General features: G+C 38.1%; 1 protein-coding gene across 1 annotated transcript in view; it reads right to left on the bottom strand.

Moving 5' to 3' along the window:
- Window positions 1-2,544: 2,544 nt before the first annotated feature.
- The window catches only part of slc26a5 (solute carrier family 26 member 5), a 60,745-nt gene continuing 52,101 nt past the window's right edge, over window positions 2,545-11,188 (bottom strand). Inside the window, exons 17-19 of the mRNA XM_052034313.1 lie at window positions 9,591-9,896; window positions 6,610-6,664; window positions 2,545-5,309 (exon numbers count right to left, since the gene is read on the bottom strand). Coding sequence (XP_051890273.1) covers window positions 5,182-5,309; window positions 6,610-6,664; window positions 9,591-9,896 — 489 coding nt within the window. The 3' untranslated portion in view covers window positions 2,545-5,181. The remainder of the gene's footprint in view (window positions 5,310-6,609; window positions 6,665-9,590; window positions 9,897-11,188) is intronic.

Here is an 11,188-nt window from a genome sequence, read left to right as displayed (position 1 = left end):
CACAATAGCATCATCTGACAGCACATTCAATGCTGAAAAAAATTCAGTACCATTAACAAGAAACTGATTGATGAAGAGACCTCGTGTGAATACAATTGGAATTGGTCCTGATGATGAAAATATGATTGCACAGAGAAATGGCGAGGCATTTTAAATCATATTTCTACATTGTGTCATTTTAGTTATTTGGCAGCCAATGATGCTTGTGAAGACTTATTCAACCCTTGCCAATTAATGCATAATATTGATTTAGGGAGTTTAATGCTTAGTACCACAGTATTTCAGGATTTTTGTTAACACAAAGTCACACTAGCTTCTAAAACCATGTCATTTGAGATAGCCAGTGGAAGAATTTTCAGACTTGAGTTTACTTTGATTACACAGGTCAAATTAAGATTGCAGATATTAATATTCATGTTTTGCTGATTGAGTTTTTTCAGCCCATTTAAATTCCTTGATTGTGCCTTAACACTTGAATTTATCCTCTTTTATTTCAAATTTAAAAACCAAAGGTTGATTACAATTTTGTCACATTAGAAGTACAAGATGTGTTTATTTTAAATCTAATGGGATATTTACATTTTAAGATCTGGGCCAAACAATGTATTTCTTTGGACTTCCTGTTAAATCAGTAATAGTATTTTAGTGTGGATTCATTCTTTATGCAAATCTTGTCTGGTAGAAACAAAGTGGCAGTGATAGTAATATTTATGGTACAAAACCTGACAATTCACCAGGCATAGGCAAGAAACAGGAAAGAATTTTTTTAAAATACATTTATCGACACAGTATGAAACATTCATTCCTTGCTAGTAAAGACATTGCCAAAGTTTTTGCTGGATAGAACAAATCTGAGTCATTAGGTTGTCTGATAGTAGCTAGGCTGAAAGTACTGTACAAACTGTTCTGTGGTTTACATACTTACTGGTTGATGGCTGGATACCTGGTAAATTCTGTCATAGCCTTTAAGCCAAGGTTTCCAAAAAATCTTTTATGATCAGAAATTACAAAGAATAAAGCTACTGCACAAGTGAAATCTGAAAGCAAGCATCAAGCCTGTTGCCTTACCGCTTAGTCATACCACTTACCGCTTTGTGATCGACCGATTCGTCAAGCACCTTCGCTCCATCCGCCACAACAGCCAGGACCTCCCAGTGGCCACCCCCTTCAATTCCACATACCACTCCCATACTGATATGTCTATCCATGGCCTCCTCTACTGCCACGTTGAGGCCAGCTGCAGGTTGGAGGAACACCTCATATTCCACCTTGGGAGTCTCCAACCTGATGGCCTCAACATAGATTTCTCTAACTTCTAGGAACTCCCCCCCCCCCCCCGACCCTTTATCTTCCCTTATTCCTGTGGCTCCCTTCCCTCACTTTGATGATCTGCCCATCTCCTCCCCTCCCCCATCCTTTATTCCATGGTCCACTGCCCTCTCCTACTGGATTCCTTTTTTCTTCAGCCCTTTGCCTCTTTGACCCATCACCTTATTACATCTCCACACACCCCCCCCCCCCCCCCCCCCGAGTCCATCCACCTCCCCCCTCACCTGGACTCACCCATCACCTGCCCCCACTTCCTTATGCTGGCTTCTGCCCTCTTCATTTCCAGTCCTGATGAAGGGTCTCAGCCCAAAACATCAACTGTTATTTCCATCCATTGATGCTGCCTGACCTGCTGAGTTCCTCCAGCACTTTGTGTATTGCTCCAGATTCCAGCATCTGCAGAATTTCTTGTCTTTGTGATGGAGCCTAGTGTGTTCAAAGAGGGAAGAAAATCACTCTAAATTATTGACTGTCACATTGGAAGGCATATTCACAGAATTATCCCATAATTTTGTCTAAATTCCAGCATATTATTTTATTCCCTTCTCTCTGGTTACTATATCCATCCTCCCTTTAAATGCATCTGTCCAAATCACTTCCACCGATCCCTGTGACCTTAAGTTCAATAATCCCACCACTTATCAGGTGAAGAATTTCTTCTGAATTCTCCATTTGATTTCTTGGGGACATTCTTATATTGTTGACCTTTGGTTCAACACCTTACCAGCAAAACCACTTACTATAGAGATGCTATCAAAATCTTAAGTTCTTTTTAAAAAAAAACTCCTTCAACCTCTTCTCCCAAGAATAGAATAGAAATAATTCACTCCCACTTTCCCTTCTCTTCTCACCACCCCCACCTCCCCCCCCCCCATCCCATTGTACTAAAGAACATTTAGAGCTACAAATTTGGAACAAGCTACCAGATGTGGAGACAGCAGATATAATTACAACATGGAAAGAGTTGTTTGGACAGGTACTTGGACAGGAAAGGAATGGAGGGGTAAAGGCCCAATGGAGGCAAATGGAAATTATGCAGATGGGTATCAAGGTTGGCATGGACAAGATGGGCCAAAAGGGCCTGCTTGTGCTGTATGCTTTTATCATTTTACGATTTAAATGAGACAAAAGGTTCAGCCTTTCCTATCAGCTTACTGGAATAGAACAAGTTTCCTTAAACAAAAATTATGGATAACCAGAAGCAGTAAATAAGTCACACAGAAAGAACAACTTGCAATACTTTTTTTAATATATAGTAGAAAAATACATTTCAAATAACATTAAATTGCATTTTCATAATGAAACATTTGTATTCAAGAATTGATTGATATAAAATCCCAAATAGCAGCCTTAGAGTTCAACTTATGCCCTTGTATCAGCAATTTGTTCTGTATTTTATATAGTGTAATATGTTCAGTAATCAGAGCACAACACAAAACAGAACAGTTCCAGAATTGTTAAAATGGAGTCATTGCCATTGGTACAATGGAAAAGTCATAAGCTTGCAAACTAAGGAAGAGCAAGATCTTCAATGTGGATGTTTAATATCCACTTTTAAGGCAAACTAACATTGTACTTTATACACAATTCCAGGTGGATTCAGATGGCAACTGTATCAAAACACCACTACAGCAAAACCATGTTAAACCTGATCATTCCAAGTGCAAGATGTCTAGGATGTTTAAAAACAGTGTCAGGGAGCTTGTTACTGTTCCAGATTGCTGGAGGAAGTGTAATTTTGCAAGATAATGATTGTTTACAAATGACAAATAAACAAATTTAAAGTCAAGTGTTTGTTGGACGTTGGGAACAATGAAACACATCAGTGTGCCATTCTACTATGCAACAAACCTGGGAAATATACAAAACCTCCAAGACTGTAAATGTTATGTAGGATCTCACTTCCTCAGTGATGCTCCAAGATTGCTTCCATTTCCCAAGAAAAAAAAACTTGATCTTTCCTTCATTTTGATATCCACATACGTGACAGAAGCCAATTCTTTTGGTCAGATGCAAATGTCATATTGAATTTCTGGCCCTTCTTAGTCTGAAGAATGACGAAACCTTACATTGACTGTTTAAAATAACTGGTTTCAAAGACTTATCATTCAATTTGAGACAGACATTCTCATATTTACTTAAGTCATCATTTCAAACAAAAATACAAATTTTGAGCAATGGATCCATCATATTACCATCAATGCAGTGCATTGTGTATAACTCTTCCACACACAAAAAAAAACCAAAACCATTCCAAATCTCAGAGTAAATTACAGTCAGGTGAATATATGCATCATATGCACAGGGAAAGTTTTTCTCCCTTTGTACAAAGTGGAACAGAATGGAAGCCGGGAACAGAAAGAGTGAAGCAGTTTGCTTAGGATATTTACGCACAATGAACAAGCACAGAATGCAAACCAGCCCTAACAATTAAAATTAACAGTACTTTTGGGCACCTGCCCACCAGTATGCGGAACACCCATACATTCCTACCACCATCTTATTAAGTTTTGGTTGTATCTGTATCCCAAAATCAGTCTAAGAGTTTGTATCATTTACACTGTGCTACTAATTTAGGTTGTGCAACAAGTGACCTTCAAAACATCAAAAACTAATGGTCACTTCCGAGTAATGAAAAACAGGTTTTGTGATTAAAAACTATCAAAATAGAGATTTTGGCAAGGTTCATAATTTAAAAAAAAACCTATTTACATTATCACAATGATACATTCAGTGCCATCTATATAGCAGTTTCCTGTAATTGCAGTTTGCAGAGTCTCACTGGGGGGAAGAAAGGTTCACATTTAAACACATCAAGTGGGTTACCTGACTTCAAATAAGAGTTGTAGTGCAGCTGACTTCAACCTCACTTGAATTGTAAGACTAGAAAAGTCAGTCTTGCTTTTACCATCCAAAAATAGATCCAATGAAAGCACTTCAAATTAAAAAGGGATTGAAAGTAATGGGAAATTCAGCAGTACATGACCAAGAAGGGTAGGCAGAAGCCGGGGAACCAACTCTTGTTTAATCTGTCAATTAGATGTGATGTACAAAGATAACAAGTAAAGGAGAAAATATATGATCAGGTAAATAATTCCAGGTTTTGATTAGTAACTTCCACAAAAACAGAACACTGACATATTTTACACACACAGTGCTGACCAGAATTATATTGGGAATTACTTTTCAGAACACACTCTTCTTGGTTAAGATGAAGAATTCAAAAGAAAGCCACAGCAATAATGGTCAACGTCATTAATCAAATGCTAAAAAGTATACATTTATATTTCACCATCCGAATGAAATGTTTATGAAGGTCAATAATCAAATATGCATGGTTTCAAACTGCATTAAAAGTAAACCCTATCCTCTAGCATGGCTAGCACAATTGGGAATACTGTTTCTACTTGACTCTCCACATGCTGGCAGAGGCATGGATGGAGGTGGAAGCAGATCATTTGTTCCGTTCTGTGAGAAGGCTATTTATTCTGCTCAGCTCATCTACATGGAAGCAAAACTCATGAAGGATAGAGAAAAATAATTAAAGTGAGAAACTTCATAAATATGTTTAAAGTTTATAAATAGATGAAAGCAACTTCAAAGTTAGTTATCAGTGCAGAAATTTCTCAATTCCAAATCTACAACATATTGAAATTAGAGCTCATAAGTAGATCACAAATACTTTAACTAGTCTTAATGGTGTAATTTGGTTCTGTCATTATATTTGAATGGTTACCATTCCTGAAAATACCTAGCTTTTTTCTGTACTGGCAATTTTTCAAGTTGCCAGATGATGTCTGTTCCAAGTACTGCAAATTTCATTAAGACAGCCAACTGCAGTAAAGGACTCTTCTACAGTGACTCAGAAGCAGCTTTATATTGACAATGAAGCACAGCATCATGTACAGTACGAAACAGAAGATCTCTTGTAATCGAGCCACCAAAGAATTCCTGTCTATCCAGATCTGTTATTACAGACTCTGCCAGTAAAAAGAAACAAAACATTTGACAGGTCTTTAAAAAATAAAATCTTACATTTTAGATTCAGCAAACACCTTGTAATGTGGAGAAATAAACATAAGGCAATTTGTAAGCAGAATGGATATGTTACACAAAAACCTTTATCTTCAAGTCCAATTATCAGTAAGCCTTTAATTCAAATTTCATCCAAGTTGTTTGACATGCAATGCCACTTGAATGGCACCAAGCTTTAATGATATCTGCTGTTTTTTCATAAATGCTAATAAATTATGAATATATATTTCCTAATGTGTTTTCTGGTGTAATGAGGACGAGCACAGACATCAGGCTAAGTGAATGTGCAATGACACAGCGGATAGAATGCAATGTGGAAGATGTGAGGTCATCCAGTTTGGTAGACGAAACAAAAAAAAGAGCATTTTTAAATGGTGGGAGATTGAAAGGTATTGGCATTGGGAGGGATTTGGGTGTCATTGTACATAGATTACTGAAAGGTAACATACTATAACAGTCCTCTTGGATAGAGTATTCAAAAGGTTCACTGCTTTGTGAAAAAATATTTTCTTGTTTCAGTCATGAATGGTTGACCCCTTTGAAACTGTGATCCCCATCCCTCTTGCCAGAGGAAACTGCATCTCAGTATCTTTCCTGTCAAACCCCATTTTTAAAAAATGGTTTCAAATGAGATCATGTATCATTTTCATAATTCACTGGCCAACTCCGCCAATCACCAGAACTCTACCTTCCTAATTGCTTGCATTTGTATAAAGAGAATAATGCCCTTTATTGCAAGGGGATTTGAGTACAAGAATGGATACATCTTTCTCCATTTGTAGAGAATCCTGGTGAGGCAAAATTTGGAATATAGTGTGTGCAGATTCAGTGTTCCTACTTAAAGAAGAATATACTTGTGATAGAAGTGCAATGTCAATTTGCCTGACTGAATCCTGGGATTTGGGAAATTAAGATTTTGCCAAAGCTCTAAATTATGAAAATGAGAGATGATCTCATTGAAACCTTTTTTAAAATGGGGCTCAACAAGATAGATGCAGGGGTTAGGTTTCCCCGGTAAGGAGTCTACAACCAGGATCAGTTTCAAAATAAGAGGTTGACTATTCAAGACTGAAACAAAAAAAAATTCTTCATATAGAATCTGTCCAAGAGAATGGTGGTAGTTCAGTTACTGAGTATATTCAAATGAGATTGATAGGAAAACCAGAGGCCAGGAACCAAAATCTATTTCATATTCTCACAAGATGATGGCATTCCAACTATTATTCCAAATGACATTATACCTACCATTACACCCAGCTATGAAGACATTAATTCCAATTTCTTCATATTTCCCAAGCATCTGAAAATATCACATTAAATGGAAACAATGTCAATTAGGCACAAATACAAGCCCGAGTTTTTTTATTCAACAGATTAGACCACAATTTAAAGAAATATTCCCAGTTTAGACTTTGCCTCTGGCTTACCACAATTATCCAAGCATCTTGCCAGACAGATCAAGCTCACCACTGAAACTCACCTTGTGGTGTTTGGGATTTGAGGGAGGTTCAAAGACTAATGTGATCTGGGCATGGTGGTTCTCAAGAGCATTGGCTTCAGCGAGTAGGGTCTGTGGGAAAACCTCAACATTTGCTCTTGTTCCAGTAGTGTGACAATGGTGCAAGTCATGTAGGTGGATAACAAATCTTTTCTGACATTCCTGTAGCTTGAGTTATTAGTGAAGTTGAGGCTTGGCAGGTCAACTCAGCCAAGTGAAATACACATCCTCAATCACTTATGCAAGAAGTGTTTCCAGCTGCAGCAGTTTGAGTTCGGTGATTCAGAGCTGGAGAAGTGGTTGGAGTCACTACGGTGCATCTATGAGGCCAAGAACTTCATGGCTAGCACATTTAAGGAGGTTGTTCTGTTCCTGCAGCCTAAGCACGAGTAGGTAGAGAGGGCACGAACGACTGTCAAACAAACTAGGATGGTAAGGCAAATATTAAAGAAATTGGGAAGGAAAACAGGGGTGACAAAGGCAGTTAAGGAAAATCCCAAAGCATTTATGTATAGCAAGGGCAAGAGGGTAACCAGGGAAAGACTAGGGCCCATTAAGGACAATCTGTGTATGGAGTAAGAAGATATAGGCAAGATCTTAAATGTAATCAAAGGAGAAGGACACTGTTATGGGAGAGTTCAAAGGGTGGGTGAAATTCTAGAACATTAAATATGGTAATTAGTTATTAGATGTTTTAGCCAACTTAAAAGGTGTACAAACCACAGGGCCCGAGATGTATTCCAGACTGCTGTGGGAACAGATTGCTGGGGCAGACAAGGTGCCAGATGACTGGAGGACAGCCATTATGGTACCTCTATCCACAGGCAGCAAGGATACATTGGGTAATTTCTGCCCTGTGAGTCTAATGTTAGAGGTAGAGAATTTATTGGAAAAAAATTGAGGGCCAATATTAATCAAAGATAACAAGCATGGTTTTGGAGAAAATAAAAGCAAGCTGCTGGAGGAACTCAGGTCAGGTAGCATCTGTGGAGACAGGGGGATAGTTGATGTTTTGGGTCAAGACCCTGCATCAGGACTGAGAATATAGAGGGGAGGGGTGAGGCAGGAGGTTGGAAGGTGATAGGTGGGACCAGGTGAGGAGGGGGATGATAGGCAGAGAGTGCCTGGTTTGGGGGGGGGGGGGGGGGGGGGGGGGGGGGTGCTGGTGGGGAAGGTGCAGGTAGAGTCAGAGTCAGAGGCTGGAAGGTCATAAGTGGATACAGAGGGCTGCAGATTCTGGAATATGATGAGGAAGGTGCTAAGTAGAACCAGATGAGGTCGGGATGACAGGCCAATGGAACCAAGTGTGTGAGGGTATTTTGATATATTTTCCCCTAAAGGCCTATTAACTACAATATCAATTAACTTTCTCTTACTACATAAAACTAGGTTTAAAATAGCTAGTTCCATCGTTTCTCCTGATCTGAAAAGCCACCTTTTATTTTAAATACAATGAATGGAATGCTTCCACCATAGTATTACTGTTAATCTTCAGTGTAAATGTAGTTTAAAAGTTCCACGTGATAAATATTATTCTTGTTGCATGCACCTCTAATTTCTTAATTTATAATATTATGCACAACATTGATTTTTTTTTGGGGGGGGGCGTCGGGGGATCAATATACAACTCCTGCCTCTAGCCTTTTCTTTGCTTCACCCAAACTAATTCTATTATATTTTCAGAACTAAAATCATCTCTCTACTACCTTTATCTTGTTCTTTAAAATCAATGGCTCATCTCCTTTTCCATTTTGCCTCTCGAAAAATTAAACACCCTGGAATATTTAGTTCCCATCTTTGGTCACTTTGCATCCAGGCCTCCGAAACAATCACTAGAAAGTATTCATTTATTTCTCTTCGCCTACCATGTTACAAATATTTTGTGCATTCTGATGCAGAGCCTTCAAACTTTGCCTGTGCCATTTTCTCTACTGATTCTAATTGGAGATATTCTCTTACAGTACATTTATAAGCACTGTGCTTTCTTGAGAGACCCTGGTTACCATTATCCATCTTAGTAACCTGCACCTTGGCTGTTGTCCCCAAATTCTAATTTAAAAAAAAAATCAGAACAACCCCCTCATTTAATTTAACTGAACATTTCCAGCTTTTTGCTGTTCACTTTCATCATTTGCAATTCTTTACTTCTAGGAGTTGTGCCTTGCATGACTCTGTCGGGAAAAACTAAATCTGTTTGTTTGTTGAAGGGCTGATGATCTTTGGTTAGCAAAAGCCACGCCGAGATGGAATCCCATCCATTGCATCCTATGATACAAAAGTCAAGCTTTCACAACAGTTATAAATCATTGCAGGAATATTGAAGTGTGAAGGAGAACAAAGACCATCAGACTAAATGAGCAGGTTCACAGAATATTAATTCAGGAAAACATGTAATTTTTAGTACATACAATTAAATTGAGATTTTTTCTAGGTTTTATGAATACATCTTATTGTTAATTGGGATTGCAATATATTTATGCATTTCTCTCTTGTTATTAATATAGGAAGCACCAAAACCCCCTTAATACACCAAAGACTAACAATTTCCTACTCTACTTTAATATTGACAATCTTGAAGATGTGCACAATTGTGGACCAACAAATGTAAGCAATTTAAATCATTTTGTAATAACAGTTGACCACAGGGAGCTATCACATTAGGTACAAATAGAATTCCCCTATCCCAAGGAATATTAGCACAAGTTCAAGCAAAGTTATTAACACTTACCATTTTAAGTCCCTTTGTTCCAACAGTATCTACAAAATTGACTGGACTAAAATCCAGAATTAAGGAGTGTATGTCAGTTGTTGATTTGACAAATGTTGTTTGTTCTTCATCATGGCTTGCATCTGGCACGCTTACTTCAGCGCTTGCACCTGGCACGCTTACTTCAGCGCTTGCACCTGGCACGCTTACTTCAGCGCTTGCACTATATTCCTCAGTATTGGGGATATTTGAAATTCTTTTCTGAACCTCATTTTGAAGATCTTTAGACACACTCTCATGAGCTACACACTCTTTTGCAGTTTTTCTCTGCAAAGCAAAAGGTCAGTTTTGAGAAACTGCTCTATTATACAGTATTTATTTAAATTATTATGTCAACTAATGAATGGAATGCAGCTGACAAGATTAATCACTTCGAGAGGAACAACTTGTAGTGCAGAAAAGCAAAACAATTGTGGGAAAAGCAGGATTTTTTTTTAAAAAAGATCAGGCAAATCCAGAAAGAAAATATCTCCAATACAAGGATATTGGATTAGATTGGTGACTCAGACAAAAGCAGAAAAACAGGAAACTCCTTAAATGGTGAAAAACTGGTGCACTGGTTCATGAGATGCAAAAAGTAAACAGAAATTCAGCAAGCAATTAGGAAGACAAATTGTCTGTTGGACTTCATTGAACAGGGATTGGAGTACAAGAATAAGAAAATCTCGCTGAGACTGTACAGGGCTTAGGCATGACCTCATTTGGAGCTCAGTATGGAATATTGTTCTCCTAAACCTGTGGAGATACCTGTCTCAACTCTCTAGGTAGATTCCTGAAATAAGGAGTGTGTCTGATGAGGAGGGAATGAGTTTGGTGTACATTCACTATACTTCAGCTGACTTACAAATTGAGACATACAAGGTTTCAAGCAGGACTTGCAGAACAGGTGCTGAGAGATTTTCCTTTAGCTGGGATTCTAGAATTAGAGGGCATTGTCTCAAGATAAAGAGTTCACCACTTAGGGACTGACATGAGATTTGCATATCATTAGAGTTCCCTACATCAGAAGATTGTAGCTATTCAGTCGAGTGTATTCAAGACTACAATCAATCCAAGGGAACCAGAAAATATGGTGAATGGACAGTAGAGTGACAGATCAATCTTGATCTTATTGAGTGACAAAACAGGTAACAGGTTCAAGAGGCCACATGAATTCTCTGGCTTTTATTTCTCAAATTATGCCCTCAGTCCCCTTAAAGTTTATGCAGCTGTGCAGTTTTTCTTGTTTTTGACTTTAATTTTCTTTGCTTGTACAGTTTCATTACCATGCAGGTAACAAGACTAATGCATTACAAAGCGAGTATAAATATTTGCATAAACCCGGTGCAACAGATGCACTAATGCCTCACTAACACTGAATGGAGAAACTAGAACTTCTATCTCACTATTGCAATGCAGCTCCCAATACAACTGTATCAAACCTAAAGCTAGGGAATGGAAAGAGAAGGCAAAATTTTACTTCATTCTTGGGAACCTGTAGAAATTGAACAATTTCTCAGCAGTCACCTCTTTAAAAGTAATATGGTAAATCAGATACTCCAACATGTTTACTGGGTAAA

This window comes from Pristis pectinata, chromosome 19 (assembly GCF_009764475.1).
Source record: "Pristis pectinata isolate sPriPec2 chromosome 19, sPriPec2.1.pri, whole genome shotgun sequence".
NCBI classification, from domain to species: Eukaryota; Metazoa; Chordata; class Chondrichthyes; order Rhinopristiformes; family Pristidae; genus Pristis; species Pristis pectinata.
Note: the sequence above shows the minus strand (reverse complement) of the source record. Positions and strands in the feature narration are given on the sequence as shown.